The following is a 20,880-nucleotide window of genomic DNA, read 5'->3' as shown; positions in this document are numbered from 1 at the left end:
GGTTATTTGTTTTTCTGGTGTGGAGTTTGGTGAGCTCTTTATAGATTTTGGATACTAGCCCTTTGTCCGATATGTCATTTGCAAATATCTTTTCCCATTCCGTTGGATGCCTTTTAGTTTTGTTGGTTGTTTCCTTTGCTGTGCAGAAGCTTTTTATCTTCGTAAGGTCCCAGTAATTCATTTTTGCTTTTAATTCCCCTGCCTTTGGGGATGTGTCGAGTAAGAGATTGCTGTGGCTGAGGTCAGAGAGGTATTTTCCTGCTTTCTCCTCTAGGGTTTTGATGGTTTCCTGTCTCACATTCAGGTCCTTTATCCATTTTGAGTTTATTTTTGTGAATGGTGTGAGAAAGTGGTCTAGTTTCAACCTTCTGCATGTTGCTGTCCAGTTCTCCCAGCACCATTTGTTAAAGAGACTGTCTTTTTTCCATTGGATGTTCTTTCCTGCTTTGTCAAAGATGAGTTGGCCATACGTTTGTGGGTCTAGTTCTGGGGTTTCTATTCTATTCCATTGGTCTATGTGTCTGTTTTTGTGCCAATACCATGCTGTCTTGATGATGACAGCTTTGTAGTAGAGGCTAAAGTCTGGGATTGTGATGCCTCCTGCTTTGGTCTTCTTCAAAATTACTTTGGCTATTCAGGGCCTTTTGTGGTTCCATATGAATTTTAGGATTGCTTGTTCTAGTTTCGAGAAGAATGCTGGTGCAATTTTGATTGGGATTGCATTGAATGTGTAGATAGCTTTGGGTAGTATTGACATTTTGACAATATTTATTCTTCCAATCCATGAGCAGGGAATGTCTTTCCATTTCTTTATGTCTTCTTCAATTTCCTTCATAAGCTTTCTATAGTTTTCAGCATACAGATCTTTTACATCTTTGGTTAGATTTATTCCTAGGTATTTTATGCTTCTTGGTGCAGTTGTGAATGGGGTCAGTTTCTTTGGCTTTCTGTTGCTTCATTATTAGTGTATAAGAATGCAGCTGATTTCTGTACATTAATTTTGCATCCTGTGACTTTGCTGAATTCATGTATCAGTTCTAGCAGACTTTTGGTGGAGTCTATCGGATTTTCCATGCATAGTATCATGTCATCTGCAAAAAGCGAAAGCTTGACTTCATCTTTGCCGATTTTGATGCCTTTGATTTCCTTTTGTTTTCTGATTGCTGATGCTAGAACTTCCAACACTATGTTAAACAACAGTGGTGAGAGTGGGCATCCCTGTCGTGTTCCTGATCTCAGGGAAAAAGCTCTCAGTTTTTCCCCATTGAGGATGATGTTAGCTGTGGGCTTTTCATAAATGTCTTTTATGATGTTTAAGTATGTTCCTTCTATCCCGACTTTCTCGAGGGTTTTTATTAAGAAAGGGTGCTGAATTTTGTCAAAGGCCTTTTTGCATCGATTGACAGGATCATATGGTTCTTATCTTTTCTTTTATTAATGTGATGTATCGCGTTGATTGATTTGTGAGTGTTGAACCAGCCCTGCAGCCCAGGAATGAATCCCACTTGATCATGGTGAATAATTCTTTTTATATGCTGTTGAATTCGATTTGCTAGTATCTTATTGAGAATTTTTGCGTCCATATTCGTCAGGGATATTGGCCTGTAGTTCTTTTTTCTACTGGGTCTCTGTCTGGTTTAGGAATCAAAGTAATACTGGCTTCATAGAATAAGTCTGGAAGTTTTCCTTCCCTTTCTATTTCTTGGAATAGCTTGAGAAGGATAGGTATTATCTCTGCTTTAAACGTCTGGTAGAACTCCCCTGGGAAGCCATCTGTTTCTGGACTCTTATTTGTTGGGAGATTTTTGATAACCGATTCAATTTCTTCCCTGGTTATGGGTCTGTTCAAGCTTTCTATTTCCTCCTGATTGAGTTTTGGAAGAGTGTGGGTGTTTAGGAATATGTCCATTTCTTCCAGGTTGTCCAATTTGTTGGCATATAATTTTTCATAGTATTCCCTGATAATTGTTTGTATCTCTGATGGATTGGTTGTAATTATTCCATTTTCATTCATGATTTTATCTATTTGGGTCATCTCCCTTTTCTTTTGGAGAAGCCTGGTTAGAGGTTTATCAATTTTGTTTATTTTTTCAAAAAACCAACTCTTGGTTTCGTTGATCTGCTCTACAGTTTTGTTTAGATTCTATATTGTTTATTTCTGCTCTGATCTTTATTATTTCTCTTCTGCTGGGTTTAGGCTGCCTTAGTAATGTAATTCTTTGAAAGGAAAGTTATAAAACAGCAAGGAAACTAACACATTATTAATTTTATATTAAATATCACTTTATGCCTCTATAAGGGTAGGCTATCTACTTCCATATAAGTCTTGCACACGACCTTCTAAATGTTGAATACTTATGATGATGATGTTGATGATGATGATGACAACATAAAAATGTCTTCTACAGTTCTTGGTGTACAGTTATTAGATTTTCACACAATGGCACTCACACATATACATCAGATAACTTTATTAACTTTATGGCATGATTATTCATTAATTGGAGGTGAATTATCATAAAGGTATTCATTATTGTCCTAATGTTGTGTAGGTTGAGGAGGAGGAAGAAGAGGAGGGGTTGGTCTGTTTGCCTCAGGGGTGGTGGAGGCAGAAGAATTGGAGGAGGTAGAAGGGGAGGCAGGAGAGGCAGGAACATTCAATGTAACTTTATGGGAATACATTGTAATTTCAGACTTTTTTGCCTTTTCATATCTCTGAAAATGTTTCTATATATACCAACCCTTCTTCTACTGTTTGCTTTGGTTTCGTTGCCCATATCATAAAAGGGTCCACATTGTAAAAGAAGTCAAAACTGTTTTTGAATAATTGGAACCCTTCTGCGAAGTTGTGTAATGTCACTTTTTTTTCTGGCATTGCTTCTACATCTTCTTGTTACAGACTTCACAATGTAACTGTTTACACTGCAAATATAAAAATTTGTAACAAGGGTTAATCCGTAGAGCAATCAAGAATACTTATGTATGGTAAGAAATAACAAAAGAATATGTGTGTGTGTGTGTGTATGTCTGTGTATATACACATACACACATATATATGTATACATATATACACTGTCTTGCTTGCACTGATTGGGAATCACTTATCTTCATTACATTATCTTCTGTTAATTCCTCTGGTGTGGTGTCTGTTACCTCTTGAATTTCTCCAGGATCCATATCTTGAAACCCTTTACTCCTCACCCTTTTGCCTTATCCACAGCCTCTTTCGTGATTTCTTTGATTGCCTCTGTCATAAATCCCATGAAGTCATGCACAACATCTGGACACAGTTTTCTCCAACAGGAGATTTGTTTCAGGCTTGATGGTGTTTATAGCTTTTTCTATAACAGCAATGGCATCTTCAGTGGTGTAATCCTTCCAGACTTTCATGATGTCCTATCAGGATTCTCTTCCACAATGTTAGTGATCCCTTCCACAGAGTACTGTGTGTAATGAGCCTTAAAGGTCCTTATGACTCCCTGATCTAGAGGCTGAATTAGAGACATTGTGTTTGCAGGCAAGAACACCACTTTGATGACACCTTCAGTGTTAAACTCAAGGGGTTCTACATGGCCAGGGGCATTGTTCAATATCAAAAGAACTTTAGAGGGGAACAGGAAGTTGGTGGCGTAGGAGGATGTTGGGCTCACCTCGTCCTGCTGATCACTTAGAATCCACCCACATCTGCCTAAATAACCAAGAAAACCACCGGAAGACTAGCAGAACGGACTCTACAGAGCCAAGCGTAGACAAGAGGCCCACGGAAGAGGGTAGGAAGGACAGAGAGGTGGTGCATGCTACACGTACTGGCAGGAGGGAGCTGGGCAGTGAAGGGGCAGCCCGCCAGGCAAGGCAGAGCCCCCGAAGTCTGGCTTGTAAAAGCGGAGGGGCCAGACTCTGTGAGTTCTGACAACCAGCGGGACTTAACATCTGGAATGTTAAAAGTCAACAGCTCTGCTCTGTGAGAGCTGGGAGGGTGAGAGGACGCCAGGCGGGGGGGGGGAGGGGGGGAGGGTTGTTGAGCCCCGGAAGGACAGAGCTTGGTGGGGGAAAAAAGGCGCTGGCACACGCCATTTCTCTCTCCCATCCCCCAGCCAAAATTCCAATGGGAACCCATTCCTGTCGCTGAACTTGCTGGCACCGTGCAAATGCCCAAAGCTGTGCTTCTGTGGATCCATCCCTCCAGTGGGCCTGCCTCCCTCCCAGTGCTGCAGGGCTCTTCCCTCAGGGGACCACCAAGGACAAAGCTAGCTAAGCCTGCCCCTTCCGCCTCTGTGCACCTTGCGGATCCACCCTGGCTAGTATGCCCTTGGCCAGATCCCATCGAAGCAGTACCACAAGCCTGGCAGTGTGCAAGCAGCCCAGACAGGGGCCACACCACTCCACAGTGAGTCCTGCCCCTGAGAGAAGGGAAGATGAGGTACACACCAGTCTGTGGCCCCAGTGGTGGGCTGGGGGCAGACATCACGTCTGACTGTGACCCTGCCCACCAACACAAGTTTCTCCAGACAGCACAGGGGAAGTGCCCTGCAGTTTGGAGCTACCACAGGGACTACCCAAAATGATGAAATGGAATTCTCCTCAAAGGAAACTCCAGGAAGTAGCGACAGCTAACGAATTGATCAAACTGATTTAAGCAATATAACTGAACAAGAATTTAGAATAATGGTCATAAAATTACTCGCTGGGCTTGGAAAAAGCATAGAGGACAACAGAGAATCTATTGCTACAGAGATAAAGGGACTAAGAAATAGTCATGAGGAACTAAAAAATGTTATAAATGAGGTGCAAAATAAAATGGAGGTGACCACAGCTCAGATTGAAGAGGCAGAGGAGAGAATAGGTGAATTAGAAGATAAAATTATGGAAAAAGAGGAAGCTGAGAAAGAGATAAAAATATCCAGGAGTATGAGGGCAGAATTAGAGAACCAAGTGATGCAGTCAAATGGAACAATATCTGTCCGTATCATAGGAATTCTAGAAGAAGAAGAGAGAGAGAAGGGGGCTGAAGGTGTACTTGAACAAATCGTAGCTGAGAACTTCCCTGATCTGGGGAAGGAAAAAGGCATTGAAGTCCAAGAGGCACAGCGAACTCCCTTCAGACGTGACTTGAATCAATCTTCTACACGACATATCATAGTGAAACTGGCAAAATACAAGGATAAAGAGAGAATTCTGAAAGCAGATAGGGATAAACATGCCCTAAGACAAAGGTAGACAGATAAGGGTAGTAGCAGACCTATCTACTGAAACTTGGCAGGCCAGAAAGGAATGGCAGGAAGTCTTCAATGTGATGAACAGAAAAAATATGCAGCCAGGAATCCTTTATCCAGCAAGTCTGTCATTCAGAATAGAAGGAGAGATAAAGGTTTTCCCAAACAAACAAAAACTGAAGGAATTCATCACCACTAAACCAGCCCTACAAGAGATCCTAAGGGGGATTCTGTGAGTGAAATGTGCAAGGACCGCAAAGTACCAGAGACATCACTGCAAGCATGAAACCTACACACATCACAATGACTCTAAACCCCTATCTTTCAATAACAACACTGAATGTAAATGGACTAAATGCTCCAACCAAAAGACATAGGGTATCAGAATGGATAATGAAACAAGACCCATCTATTTGCTGTCTACAAGAGAGACTCATTTGAGACCTGAGGACACCTTCAGATTGAAAGTGAGGGGATGGAGAACTATCTATCATGCTACTGGAAGTCAAAAGAAAGCTGGAGTAGCCATACTTATATCAGACAAACTAGACTTTAAATAAAGGCTGTAACAAGAGATGAAGAAGGGCATTATATAATAATTACACGGTCTATCCATCAGGAAGAGCTAACGATTATAAATGTCTATGCGCCGAATACGGGAGCCCCCAAATATATAAAACAGTTAATCACAAACATAAGCAACCTTATTGATAAGAATGTGGTCATTGCAGGGGACTTTAATACCCCACTTACAGGAATGGAGAGATCATGTAGACACAGGGTCAATAAAGAAACAAGGGCCCTGAATGATACATTGGATCAGATGGACTTGACAGATATATTTAGAACTCTGCATCCCAAAGCAACAGAATATACTTTCTTCTCGAGTGCGCATGGAACATTCTCCAAGATAGATCACATACTGACTGGGTCACAAAACAGCCCTTCATAAGTATAAAAGAAGTGAGATCATACCATGCACACTTTCAGACCACAGTGCTATGAAAGTTGAAATCAACCACAGGAAAAAGTCTGGAAAACCTCCAAAAGCATGGAGGTTAAAGAACAGCCTACTAAAGAATGAATGGGTCAACCAGGCACTTAGAGAAGAAGTTTAAAAATATATGGAAACAAACGAAAATGAAAATACAACAATCCAAATGCTTTGGGATGCAGCATAGGCAGTCCTGAGAGGAAGATACATTGCAATCCAGGCCTATCTCAAGAAACAAGAAAAATCCCAAATACAAATCTAACAGCACACCTAAAGGAAATAGAAGCAGAACAGCAAAGACACCCCAAACCCAGCAGAAGAAGAGAAATAATAAAGATCAGAGCAGAAATAAACAATATAGAATCTAAACAAAACTGTAGAGCAGATCAATGAAACCACGAGTTGTTTTTTTGAAAAAATAAACAAAATTGATAAACCTCTAGCCAGGCTTCTCACAAAGAAAACGGAGAGGACCCAAATAGATAAAGTCATGAATGCAAATGGAATTAGTACAACCAATCCCTCAGAAATACAAGCAATTATCAGGGAATACTATGAAAAATTATATGCCAACAAACTGGACAACCTGGAGGAAATGGACACATTCCTAAGCACCCACACACTTCCAAAACTCAAACAGGAAGAAATAGAAAACTTGAACAGACCCAGAACCAGCGAAAAAATTGAATCAGTTATCAAAAACCTCCCAACAAATAAGAGTCCAGGACCAGATGGCTTCCCTGGGGAATTCTACCATACATTGAAAGCAGAGTTAATACCTATCCTTCTCAAGCTGTTCCAAAAAAATAGAAAGGGAAGAAAAACTTCCAGACTCATTCTATGAAGCCAGCATTACTCTGATTCCCAAACCAGACAGAGACCCAGCAAAAAAAAGAGAACTACAGGCCAATATCCCTGATGAATATGGACGCAAAACTTCTCAATCAGATACTAGCAAATCGAATTCAACAGCATATAAAAAGAATTATACACCATGATCAAGTGGGATTCATTCCTGGGCTGCAGGGCTGGTTCAACACTCACAAATCAATCAACGTGATACATCACGTTAATAAAAGAAAAGAAAAGAACCATATGATCCTGTCAATCGATGCAGAAAAAGCATTTGACCGAATTCATCCTTTCTTAATAAAAACCCTCGAGAAAGTCGGGATAGAAGGAACATACTTAAACATCATAAAAGCCATTTATGAAAAGCCCACAGCTAATATCATCCTCAATGGGGAAAAACTGACAGCTTTCCCCCTGAGACCAGGAACACGACAGGGATGTCCATTCTCACCGCTGCTGTTTCACATAGTGTTGGAAGTTCTGGCATCACCAATCAGACAACAAAAGGAAATCAAAGGCATCAAAATTGGCAAAGATGAAGTCAAGCTTTCAATTTGCAGATGACATGATATTATACATGGAAAACCCGACAGACCCCACCAAAAGTCTGCTAGAACTGATACATGAATTCAGCAAAGTCACAGGATGCAAAATTAATGTACAGAAATCAGCTGTATTCTTATACACTAATAATGAAGCAACAGAAAGCCAAAGAAACTGACCCCATTCACAACTGCGCCAAGAATCATAAAATACCTAGGAATAAACCTAACCCAAGACGTAAAAGATCTGTGTGCTGAAAACTATAGAAAGCCTTATGAAGGAAATCGAAGAAGATACAAGGAAATGGAAAAACATTCCGTGCTCATGGATTGGTAGAATAAATATTGCTAAAATGTCAATCCTACCCAAAGCTATCTACACATTCAATGCAATCCCAATCAAAATTGCACCAGCATTCTTCTTGAAGCTAGAACAAGCAATCCTAAAATTTGTATGGAACCACAAAAGACCCTGAATAGCCAAAGTAATTTTGAAGAAGAAGACGACCAAAGCGGGAGGCATCACAATCCCAGACTTTAGCCTCTACTACAAAGCTGCAGTCATCAAGACAGCATGGTATTGGCACAAAAACAGACACACAGACCAATGGAATAGAATAGAGACTCCAGAATTGGATCCACAAACGTATGGCCAACTAATCTTTGACAAAGCAGGGAAGAACATCCAATCAAAAAAAGACAGTCTGTTTAACAAATGGTGCTGGGAGAACTGGACAGCAACATGCAGAAGAATGAAACTAGACCACTTTCTTATGCCATTCTCAAAAATAAACTCAAAATGTATAAAGGACCTGAATGTGAGACAGGAAACCATCAAAACCCTAGAGGAGAAAGCAGGAAAATACCTCTCTGACCTCAGCCATAGCAATTTCTTACTTGACACATCTCCAAAGGCAAGGGAATTAAAAGCAAATATGAACTATTGGGACCTCATGAAGATAAAAAGCTTCTGCACTGCAAAGGAAACAATCAACAAAACTAAAAGGCAACTGACGGAATGGGAAAAGATATTTGCAAAGGACATGTTGGACAAAGGGCTAGTATCCAAAATCTATAAAGAACTCACTAAACTCCACACCCGAAAAACAAATACTCCAGTGAAGAAATGGGCTGGAAACATGAAGAGACACTTTTCTGAAGAAGACATCCAGATGGCCAACAGGCACACGAAAAGATGCTCAATGTCACTCCTCATCAAGGAAATGCAAATCAAAACCACACTCAGATACCCCCTCACGCCAGTCAGAGTAGCTAAAAGGAACAAATCAGGAGACTATAGATGCTGGCGAGGATGTGGAGAAACGGGAACCCTCTTGCACTGTTGGTGGGAATGCAAACTGGTGCAGCCGCTCTGGAAAACAGTGTGGAGGTTCCTCAAAAAATTAAAATAGATCTACCCTATGACCCGGAAACAGCACTGCTAGGTATTTACCCACGGGATACAAGAGTCTGATGCATAGGGGCACTTGTATCCCAATGTTTATAGCAGCACTTTGAATAATAGCCAAATTATGGAAAGAGCCTAAATGTCCATCAACTGATGAATGGATAAAGAAATTGTGGTTTATATACACAATGGAATACCACTTGGCAATGAGAAAGACTGAAATCTGGCCTTTTGTAGCAACATGGATGGAACTGGAGAGTGTTATGCTAAGTGAAATAAGTCATACAGAAAGACAGATACCGTATGTTTTCACTCTTATGTGGATCCTGAGAAACTTAACAGAAGACCGTGGGGGAGGGAAAGGAAAAAAATAAAGGGAGGGAAGCAAACCATAAGAGACTCTTAAAAACTGAGAATAAACTGAGGGTTGATGGGGGGTGGGAGGGAGGGGAAAGTGGTATGGGCATTGAGGAGGGACCTGTTGGGATGAGCACTGGGTGTTGTATGGAAAGCAGGTTGACAATAAATTTCATGTATAAAAAAAAGAATTTTAAAGGGCAGTCCCTGTTTGATAAGGTACTTCCTTGCATCAGGGACAAAGCATTGATGGAAGCCATCCAGAAAAAGGGTTCTTGTCCAGCCCTTCTTGTTGGACAACCAGAAGACTGGCAGCTGGTGTTTATATTTGCGTTTCAAGACTTGGGGATTAGCAGCTTTATAGATAAGGGCAGTCCTGATCATAAACCTGACTGTATTTGTCTATCCCTGCCTGCCTTAAATTCTGGTGCTCAGTTGTCTTCCTTAGTAATAAATGCTGTTTGTGGTATTTTCTTTTTTTCCAGAATAGAACACTTGCATCTGCATTAAAAACGTGTTCAGGCAGATTTTCTTTCTCTTCAGTGACACTCCGAATGGCATCTGGGAACTTGTATGCTTCCTCTTGGTTAGCAGAAGCTGCTTCTCCTGTTATCTTGACATTTTTTAAGCTAAGCTTCTTTCTAAAATTACCAAACTGTCATTTACTGGCATTAAATTCTCCAGATGTTGATCTTTGCCTTCTTTTTGCTTTAAGTTGTCATATAATGACTTCGCTTTTTCTCAAATCACATTAATGCCTCTATAGGTATGCCTTTCTATAGCAATCCTGCACCCATATAAAAGCTGCCTTTTTAGTACTAGATAAAAGGTATTTCGCATAAAGTGCAGTGTTTTTGTGTTTGCTAGTAGTGTAGCTGGTGTGTCAGCTTCATGAATTTTCTTTTTTTCACATTGGTTTTTATACTTGATTCATTTATCTTGAAATGGCAGGCAACCACAGCAGCAGACCTCAACCTATGGTCCATATCAAACAGTTCAACATTTTCTAGTAATGTCATGACTTTTCTCTGCTTCTTGGGAGCACTTCCAGCCTCATAAGTGGCACTATTTATGGGTCCCATGTTGTTATTCAAGGTTTACGGTATTGCACTAAACACAATGAAAGTAGCAAGAGAACTACCAGAGATCACTTTTTACTGCAGTATGCAATTTAGTAGAGAGATGAACTGCTCATGTGGAGATGATTAGCATCTTTTTGGCATTTGAAGTGGATATTCGGAACACTTGAGCTCACTGCAGTACCAACAGGAGGTGGTTATGAAATTATTACAGTAGACATTACAGTAAGTCTGTACTGTTGTTAATTTTATGCTGTTATGATTTAATACTGAATCTTTAGATTTGTTTATGTTTCTTTCGACTGTGAATGGCACCATGTAGGGACTGTATTTTTGTGTGTAAGTGTTGATAAATTTTAACTTTATAATAGATTTGTGTATATTTTATAGTAATAAATGATAAAATAAACTAGTAGCTACATACATTTTATGCATTCATGACAAACCTAACATTAATTTTTTCATAGTTGAAATTTGAATATTGAGATTTTTCCTATTTGTGATTTGTCTGTAAGTTTTAAAAAAAAAGTGTTGCAAATCTCCATAAAATTTTCCAATATATTTATTGAAAAAAATGTGGGTATAAGTGGACCCGTTTAGTTTCAAACTGTGTTCTGTAAGGGTCAACTGTAATTACTTTATTTTTCCCTGAAATATTCCAATAAATATATTACTTTTCATGAGTCATATATGCTATGCAATTTTCTTCCTTCCTTTCCTTTCCTTTCCTTTCCTTTCCTTTCCTTTCCTTTCCTTTCCTTTCTTTTCCTTTCTTTTTTCTTTTCCTTTCTTTTTTTCTTTTCTTTGTGAGAGTGAGAGCATGAGTGGAGGAGGGAAGAAGAAGAGGGAGAGAGAGAATCTTAAGCAGGCTTCATGCCCAGTGCAGAGCCTCGTGCAGGGCTCAAGCTCACGATGGTGATATCATGACCGGAGCTGAAATGATGAGTTAGACACTGGGGCACCTGGGTGGGTCAGTCGGTTAAGCATCCGACTTCAGCTCAGGTCATGATTTCACAGTTCGTGGGTTCAAGCCCCATGTGGGGCTCTGTGCTGACAGCTCAGAGCCTGGTGCCTGCTTTGGATTCTGTGTCTCCCTCTCTCTCTGCTCCTCCCCCATTCATGCTCTCTCTCTGTCTCTCAAAAATAAATAAAAGTTAAAAAAAAAAATAAGAGTCAGATGGTTAACTGGCTGAGCCACCCATGTGCCCCTATGCTGGGCAATTTTATTGAAACATGTATATTTTGAATTTGGTTATATAGCATGAATATAATGGATAGCTTTTTTTCTCTGTAGGAAATATGCTGCTAAGTACTGACTTTATAATTTTATGTTAAAAACTTTTATATAGTGTTTCAGAGAGGCAGCATACCGTGGTGGCTAAGAATGGTCTGTCTCATGTGCTGTAATCCTTTGGGTCACCTTGCACAAATTCTCTGTGCCTCAGTTTCCTCCTCCTTAAAATACATGTACAATACTACCTCTTGATGGTGACTGAGAGTTACTTAATAGGTGTAAGGTGCTTAAAACCATTTTGGCACATACTAAGTGTCCAAGTGTTACATATTATTGTTACCATTCACTTTATCATCTTTATAACAAACTATGAGCAAGATATTGAGAGGCTGGGTATTTTCTTCTTGTTTTCTAGATGTGAATGAATTGAAGGAATGTCTTTCTGTGTTGGTTAAAGAGCAGCAAGCTCTGGCCATCCAGTCAGCCACTACCACCCTTTCAGCCCTGAGACTCAAGCAGAGGCTGGTCATCTTGGAACGATATTTCATTGCCTTGAATAGAACTGTTTTCCAAGAGAATGTCAAAGTTAAGTGGAAAAGCAGCAGTATTTCTTTGCCTCCTGTGGACAAAAAAAGGTAATAATATAATGAAGAAGGAATCCTGATACCAACTAAATATAAAATGCAGGCTGTTTGGTTGAGGAAAGTTTAAGTACAACTTTCATTATAGTCCCTTCCATTCTTGCTTTCCCTTTTTGTATGTTTCATATAATCTGGAGAATGGCTTTGCTAATTTGCTGAGAGTAACAGACTATGCTTCTTAATCTGTGCCATTATTTATTTATTTAAAAAAATTTTTTTAATGTTTGTTTGTTTTGAGAGAGAGAGAGACAGAGCATGAGCGGGGGAGGAGCAGAGAGAGAGGGAGACGCAGAATTTGAAGCAGGCTCCAGGCTCTGGGCTGTCAGCACAGAGGCCAATGAGTGGCTTGAACTTGTGAACTGTGAGATCATGACCTGAACCAAAGTTGGGCATTTAACCAGCTGAGCCACCCAGGAGCCCCTGTGCCATTATTTTAAAATGCTTTTCTGTCAGTAACTGTGGAAGCCAGTGAAGGTGTAGATAAGCATATCTAGATTTTTGAAAATGGGTCCTGAACATTATATTGTTTTTGTTTTGTTTTATTTTGCTTTTGGATAGGGAATACTCAGATCATCATATTTAGTGGCTAGCTAGTTTAGATGCTTCAGTTTTTTCTTCCTAATGTGATTTTCTTACTCTTTTATTCTTCAAAATTTTTTTTAATGTTTATTTATTTTTGAGAGAGGGAGAGAGAGAGAGTGAGCACAAGCAGGGAGGGGCAGAGAGAGGGGGAGACCCAGAATCCGAAGCAGGCTCCAGGCTCTGAGCTGTCACCACAGAGCCCGACGCAGGGCTCCATCTTGTGAAACACGAGATGATGACCTGAGCCAAAGTCGGTTGCTTAACTGACTGAACAACCCAGGTGCCCCATCTTATTCTTTTATTGTAAGAGATGCTTTCAGATATATGATTTTTAATATACTGGTGTACATCAGCAGATTGTTCTCAGACGTAACTAGAATGCTTAAGGCTTGTGTAAAGTTTTCTTTTCCCAAAATGTAGCTTTCTACCACAGTTTTGTTCTCAGAAGCCTCGACTAAAAGATTTCCAGATTTAACTCATATTTTATGTAGTAAAAAGAATTTGTTTTATTTGATTGTAATACTGATTTTTATTCCCTAGAGAGCACATGGAATGTACAGGGGCAGAAAGAAGCAGGGGGGAAACCTTATTTTGCTACCGGGAGACAAGAATTGCTAAATGTATCATGTTTCATGTATTTTTCCTTTTAAATCTAGTTGAAACCACATTACATGTCCTATATTTGATAGTAGTTTTAAGATAAATTAAACCAAGTGACAGAGGAGGATTCCTGCCCATGTGGTGATAACCAGCAGCACAGTTCTTTCTTTCTTGGCTGGAGAGTGAGTGGTCTTTGTAGTGATCATTGATCAGGGAGGGGTTCTGCAATGGGGATGATAGATTCTAAGCCTTTTAAGTGTTCCTGTGTGTTTGTTGAATGAAAATGAATTCTCTAAGATGCAGAAGTGTCTTAGACCCCAACTGATTTTTCTTTGTGCTTTTTTCTTTGTGGTGACATAAGAGTTGGTGAGTTAATTGAAATCTGTCTTTCACTGAATCAAGCAAATTCCTAAAATTAAAAAAAATTCATATTTTGAGATAATTATGGGTTCACATGGAGTTGTAAGAAATAGTACAGATTCCTTATACCCTTCATCTACTTCCCCCCAGTGGTAGCCACTTGCAAAACTGTGGTATACTATCACAATGAGGATATTGACTTTGATACAGTTTACTTATCTTACTCATATTTCCTCAATTTTACATGTTTTCAACTCAGTTTTTTACATGTTCTCAGTGCATGCATGTGTCCATTGTGTTTCCATACAATTTTATCACAGGTTTGGATTTCTCTCACTATTGCCACAGTTAGAGTACAGGACAAGGAGCCTTTTTATAGCCACACTCACCTCCTTTTCCCTCCTCTTTGCCTTATCCTCTTTCAGCCACTAATGTGTTCTTCATGTCTATTATGTAACCTTGGCTTTTTTCAATCAGGGTTACCTCCTTGAGATTCTTTCAAGTAATTGTATGTATCATCATTGCATAGTAAAATTCTGTGACATGGATGTGCCTCATTTGGTTTAACCATCCAGTGAAGGACATCAGTTATTTACAGTTTTTGAGTTTTATGAATTAAAGCTGCTGTGAATATTTGTGGACAGGTTTTTGTGTGAACCTCAGTTTCATTTTTCTGGAATAAATGCCCTGGAGTTCAATTGTTGGGTCTTATGTTTAGGTTTGTAGGTCATTGCTGCACTCTTTCCAAAATAGCTGTGTAATTGTATAGTCTCATCAACTATGTATGAATGATGTAGTTTCTCCATAGCCTTGTCAGCGTTTGAATTTGTTGCTGCTTTGTTTTAGCCAGTCTGTTAGATGTGTCATGATATCTTCTAAATTTTTGTAGATTTCTTCATTTCTCAATTTACTGAATAGTGGTAGATTTCACCTTTTTTTGTGGAATTAGCAATGGGTTGGATTGTTGACTGGTGTGGATGAGAGTGGGTCTAAGCTATTTGCTTTTTTTTTCCTTGAGTATCTGTAAAATAGAGAGTGACTTATTGAAGATTTAGCAGTTCTTAAACTGTGCAGATTGAGGACTGTTGGGCACTTTCTCAGGGGCCATTATGATTACCTGAGGGGAGCCCCTGTTTCATGCTTTTCCTGGAGCAATTTTCTCCCAGAGGGAGAATAGACTTAGCATGTGTACTTCCCGTTTTAAAGACCACATGTATTATTATACATATGTATCTTGTAATATTTATATTTCTCATTCAGAAATAAAGTTTAAATCTCCTTAATCCTGTCTCCTAGGCACCCAGTCCCCTCATTAGAGGCAGCCACTAATTACAGTTTCTTGTGTCTCCTCATGAGCTTCCCTCATAGAGCTCAGGATTCACAGAATGTGCATACTAGCTGCCTCTCTGGGATCCTCACGTTCTTCACTGCTAATTTTACTTGACATTGTATCTTGGGAAGGTCATTCCATATCATTACCTATTTTTCATAGCATTTCCCCCGATTGTGAAAGAAAATTATAGTAAGTTTGAAAAGTATAATACATAGTAGAAATATTCAGCCGTATAAAGTTGCATGATTGAGTTTATACTGTACACTTTTTTTGTATTCTAGTTTTTTTTTTTTTTAGAATGTCATGGTATACTATTTGTATAACTTTAAAAAATATGCATATCTTGTTAAATTTACATACAGAAGTAGTAAAAAGCTTAAAAAGACATGTGAGAGTGATAAGCACTAAATTCAGGAGAGGATAAACTCAGCAAGATGAGGGTGAAAGAGAATAGGACAGGTACATGGAGTCTCTACTGGTCAGCACATAGACCTAAAAGGGGCCAAAGCAAATACAGATTCCATAGCCCTGGGTGCAGTCCCGGGAATTTGTCGTATTGTTCTCTCAACGCCCTCACCTGCCTTTTCTTTGCTACATGAGCTTTAATCTCTCCATTTATGTATTTATATGTTTATTTTCTGTTTACCATGTGTATCTCCCTGACTAATAATATCAGCTCTCTGAGATTATTTTGCAAGTCATTTAAAATTCTCTGTAAATGCCTTTTTTTTTTCTTCCTTAAAGAGGGAACTTCCTTTACAAAGGACATTTGGTAAAAGTTTTTAAATATGAAACTAAAAGTCACTTGTGATCCTGCTGTCTAAAGAAATTCAGTGATCACATTTTGGTACAAATCCTTCCATATTATTTATTTTATTTTAGTATTTGCACAGTCCTCTGACCAGTTATCACAACTCCCATGTGTGTTGTCCGCAGTTCCCGACCCACAGGCAAAGGAGTTGAAGGACTTGCGAGAGTCGGATCCCGAGCAGCTCTCTCCTTTGCCTTTGCCTTTTTACGCAGGGCGTGGCGATCAGGTATGTGGGCCCAGAGTGTCGTTCGGTTTCCTCACCACATCAGGGGACTTGGGTTCTCTTCTCAGTTCTGCCACCACATGCCCTTGGGCTGATCCCATATAGTCTGTGTGCCTCATTTTTCTTGTTTGTAGAATGAGAGGCTTCAGTCTATTTGACTTTTCAGGTCTGTTCTTTAAAAAAAAAAAAAAAATAAGAAAAAGTGTGTATGTGTTTATATCGCAGGTAAACCACTGTTAGTACATCAGTGCTGATTTATTTTCTAGGAGAACAAGAAGTTAGAATTGCTCATGAGAGAGTCATAACATAAAGAACTGACTTTGGGGCACCTGTATTAAGTTTTAATCTCTTGAGTTCTTGGAGTATCTCATTGAGAGGAAAGTGAGGGATTGAAAATGTGACAGTGGTATCTTCTCACACAGAGGGGTTGGAGGACCATCTGGGAGAGTGGGGAGGGCTTTACTTGTCAGTGCTGCCTGAGGAGTGGATGGCCTCCTCTGATGCATGTGTGCTCAGGTGAAGATGCGGATCTATGCAGCGAGCTATTGCAGGAGTCCCTGGATGCCCTGAGAGCCCTGCCTGAGGCCTCGCTCTTTGATGAGAGCACAGTGTCCTCTGTGTGGCTGGAGGTGGTAGAGAGAGCAGCCAAGTTCCTTAGATCCGTCGTGACAGGGTGAGTTCTTTCTTTTCACATCTTAACTCTGAATGGTTCTAACATGTTTCAGTCTTGTCTCACCTTCTCTTTAGAGCAGGTTTGTGTGTATGTCTCCAACCTGCCCTCAGCTCTGTTATTCTGGATCTTGGTTTTCAGCTTTTCAAATGTTTGCTTTTGATATTCTGATTAGACCCTGGAAGCTATCATATTGAATCAGATGGAAAAATGAAAAATATTTTTGTAATGTATTTTTTTTCAGATATTTATGATTTGGGTATCAGTCATTAAGTGAGCATCTATTGTGTGCCTTTCAGTGAGAATATGGATGCTACCATTCTGAGTGATGGGTGTTGTCTTAATAGACAACATGGTACTAAACAGCTACTCAAGATCAAAATGTTTAAACCTCAATCTATTCTTTTTAGTGTAAAAAATTTTTGAATGTGAATCATTTTTCTATAAGGAAAACCCTGAACTCTGGTCTTGGGTGTTACATATTTTTGTTAACTTTAAATTTTTAGGTTTTTAAAAAGAAAAAGTATATATACTTAATACATAATTCAACGCCAAAGACATAATTAGAGGAGAAGTGAGTCTTTTCTCATTTGCTTTGTCAAAAGAGGTCACTGCTCTGCCCCTTCCAATGTGCAAGGACACCTGTGGTCTCTGTGCTAACAGATTGTGAGTTTGGCTCCCTAGAGAGCTGATGTAGGCATTGTGACAAGGTTTTGGGCTGGGGGCCCTGAAAATAGGCTTTGAATTACAGTTGATCCTTGAACAATGTAGGGGGTAGAGGTGCCAGCCCTTCACGCAGTTAAAAATCCACATATAACATTTTACTTCCCCAAACTAAACTAATAGCATATGTTGACTAGAAGCCTGACCGATAACATGAACAGTGGATCAATGCATATTTTATGTTGTATGTATTATTTACTGTATTTTTATAATAATACCCTTTTCTTAATTTTTTTGGTATTTCTAAGCTACATGGTTCATCTGTGAGTTTTTTCAAATTGTTGCAAATCTCCAAAAGATTTTCCAATATCTGTATTGAAAAAAAATCTGCATATAAGTGAATTTGTGCAGTTCAAACTCGTGTTGTTCAGGGTTCAACTGTAATTTCAAATATTCAGCTATAATGTTGATGTCAGAAGGCCCTCCATTCTCCATCTTGGGTTCAGAAGAATTGTCATTTATTGGGAAAAGTTAAAATATTTATTTGATAAAAGATAAAAATAAGCATAGACATTTTGTCTAGAGTCTCAGGTGCTTTTAGAAGTTGATTTTTCTCCATTTTCATAGAGGGATGTTGATACTCCAATAGCCTTAGATTTCACTGAAAGTGGAAACATATCTAAACATGTTTCTACTCATGATTTGAATAATGATATAAATAATTTTATGCTGTGGAAACTGGAATATGTGTTTTCTAATGTAGTCATCTTTTGTATCTGAAGTCTTTTAATAAAAACACATCTTTTTAAGTTAATTGTATACTTTATTTTTTATTAAAATTTTTTTAATGTCTATTTATATTTAAGAGAGAGAGAGAGAGACTGCACGAGTGGGGGAGGGCAGAGGGAGACAGAGACAGAATCTGAAGCAGGCTCCAGGCTCTGAGCTGTCAGCACAGAGCCTGATGCGGGGCTTGAACTCACAAGCCAGGAGATCATGACCTGAGCTGAAGTCAGATGCTTAACTCAGGCACCTCGTTAATTGTATACTTTAAAATCTGATTAAATTTGAGTAGTAAGTCTCGGAAACTTGATTCTAAATATTAAAAATATACATGCTGTCTTTAAGTTCTCATGTTACTTTGTTCTTGCATCTACTGCTGTCATTTCAGAGATGTTCATGGAACGCCTGGTACCAAAGGGCCAGGAAGCATCCCCCTGCAGGACCAGCACCTGGCCCTGGCCATTCTGTTAGAGCTGGCTGTGCAGAGAGGCACACTGAGGTAAGGGGTGCTGCAGGCTGGGAGCATTTCATGGAACACCTCTGTATCTGAACATCTGTTTCACTTTATGGCATTTCATTGAATCATTTGTGTTTATAAAAATGTGTGGTGTTCTATAATCAAAGAACCGTATCCCAGGACTTTCTCTTCTTTCAAGCCTGGGTACACTTAGGTTTTCTTCACTTCCCTTTTTTTTTTTTTAAAGTTTGTTTATTTTTTTTTTAGAGAGCAAGCAGGGGAAGGAGAGAGAGAGAGGGGGAGAGAGAATTTCAAGCAAGCTCTGCACCGTTAGTCCAGAGCCCGATGTAGTGCTCAAACCCACAAATTGTGAGATCGTGACCTGAGCCAAAAATCAAGAGTTGGCACCTTAACTGACTGAGCCACCCAGGCGCTCCTCTTCACTTCATGTTTTATGTTCAACTTTTGTAGTCTAAGACCTGTTCCTTTTTTTTTCTTTTTAATTTTCTTCAAATGATTTTTATTCCATTAATTTAAGGTCCTAGAAATTCTCTTTAGAAAGTGCTGTTTGAACTTCTTAACTGGTTTTATATTTCTTATCCTCAGAAGGTGGATATGTTGTGCTAAAATCTTGGCATTGTTTAAGTGATTTTACTGCCAAGAATTGTTTTCATGGCGTTATTTTAGTTTCCTTTTCAATCTAAAGTATTTTTTCTATTTTATTTAGCTGTCTGCTTTTATTTTTGACAGTCCATGGCAATAAAAGCTAATATGTTTTTACTAGATAATGAAGATATTTTCTCTTTCAGCCAGATGTTATCTGCCATCCTGTTGTTGCTTCAATTGTGGGACAGTGGGACGCAGGAAACTGACAATGAGCGGTCTGCCCAGGGTACCAGTGCTCCTCTTCTCCCTTTGCTGCAAAGATTCCAGAGTATCATCTGCAGTAAAGATGCCCCTCATATAGAAGGTGACGCTCACGTAAGTACCGTAAAAAAACTCTGCCTTTAAGTAGCTTTCTTAATTCAGTTATCCTAAAAGAGTTAGACTTTTGTAAACAAAACCAGAGTGCATGTCTGTGGCAGTAGTTGTCTCTAGGGGAAAGTGTGTATTTGGTGATGACAATAGTGAGTCAGATGTAGGACAGGTGTGGGATATCATGGGGTGAGTTTCATTCAATGCGGTGGAATATCACTTGAGCATATGGCATCTGTGTGTGTGTGTGTGTTCTGGATTGTGTATACTTAGTAGGGAGAATGTATTTCTTGACATATATCAACTTGTACTTTTAGAGAGATTCCTCTACTGCTTTTTGACCATGTAGTTTTCTTTCTGCTGGATTAGAGCCATTTAGCCCTTTGTGTTTGTGGGTTTATTATTACCTGTGTGTTCCCAGTAACCAGTCATGTTGTGCTTTGGCTGTGATGGAGGGTGAGTTTAAGATGCTGTGGAAGATAGAAAGAAGGCATGCTCACTTCCATGAAAGAATTAGTTAGTAGAGGCATGAAAATGGGTAAAAATTCTGACAATATTTCAAGAACAAAGTGAGAGAGTCAAGCAGGTCCTTATGGGCACTTGCAGTAATAACATGGGGAGGCGGCACAAGTTGTTGAAGCTGAGCTGGTGTGGGATGGAGTGTGTGTTCGGTTCTGAGGATGTGCTCCACCGTGAGGTCGTGTAGTTGCCTAGTGGTTAATGTTTATTTGTTTTGACCTGCCTTGAGAAGTCTGGTAGTCCTTCTCTTCCATGTTCCTCCATATACTGTTTATGGAGAAAACAGTTCAACGAGCACCAGCTGTACTGCAGCACAGAGCTAAGTCTGACATACCCACTTTTAAATACATATTATAAAAAGAGCATTGAAGATAGTGGCTTACTTTTTGGCCCTTTCTTTGTGCAGAGCACTGCATGGCGTGTGTCACCTAAGTCATCACTGTGTTTGTCCTAGGAAAACAAGGCTGGTAGCAGAGGAGGGCCTGTCTGGTTCCTGGGTCTGAACCCCTGGGACTGCTTCTTTTTAGAAGTACAAGTTTGATCTTGTAGGTCTTTTTTTGGGGGGGAAGACAGCCATTCCATTA

General features: G+C 39.5%; 1 protein-coding gene across 5 annotated transcripts in view; it reads left to right on the top strand.

Moving 5' to 3' along the window:
• HERC2 (HECT and RLD domain containing E3 ubiquitin protein ligase 2) overlaps nucleotides 1-20,880 on the top strand; it is a 268,052-nt gene that overhangs the window by 49,929 nt on the left and 197,243 nt on the right. For 4 of the 5 annotated variants that reach the window (XM_019438147.2, XM_019438149.2, XM_019438148.2 and 1 more), the window contains 5 exons: nucleotides 12,095-12,314; nucleotides 16,132-16,232; nucleotides 16,746-16,902; nucleotides 18,734-18,844; nucleotides 19,612-19,783. In XM_019438147.2, coding sequence (XP_019293692.2) covers nucleotides 12,095-12,314; nucleotides 16,132-16,232; nucleotides 16,746-16,902; nucleotides 18,734-18,844; nucleotides 19,612-19,783 — 761 coding nt within the window. Of the gene's footprint in view, nucleotides 1-12,094; nucleotides 12,315-16,077; nucleotides 16,233-16,745; nucleotides 16,903-18,733; nucleotides 18,845-19,611; nucleotides 19,784-20,880 lie in introns of those variants that run through there. The other variant, XM_019438150.2, reaches the window with a different exon arrangement.

This window comes from Panthera pardus, unplaced genomic scaffold, assembly GCF_024362965.1.
Source record: "Panthera pardus isolate Hobbes unplaced genomic scaffold, ASM2436296v1 HiC_scaffold_24, whole genome shotgun sequence".
NCBI lineage: Eukaryota > Metazoa > Chordata > Mammalia > Carnivora > Felidae > Panthera > Panthera pardus.
This window is presented reverse-complemented; position numbering and strand designations above follow the sequence as displayed.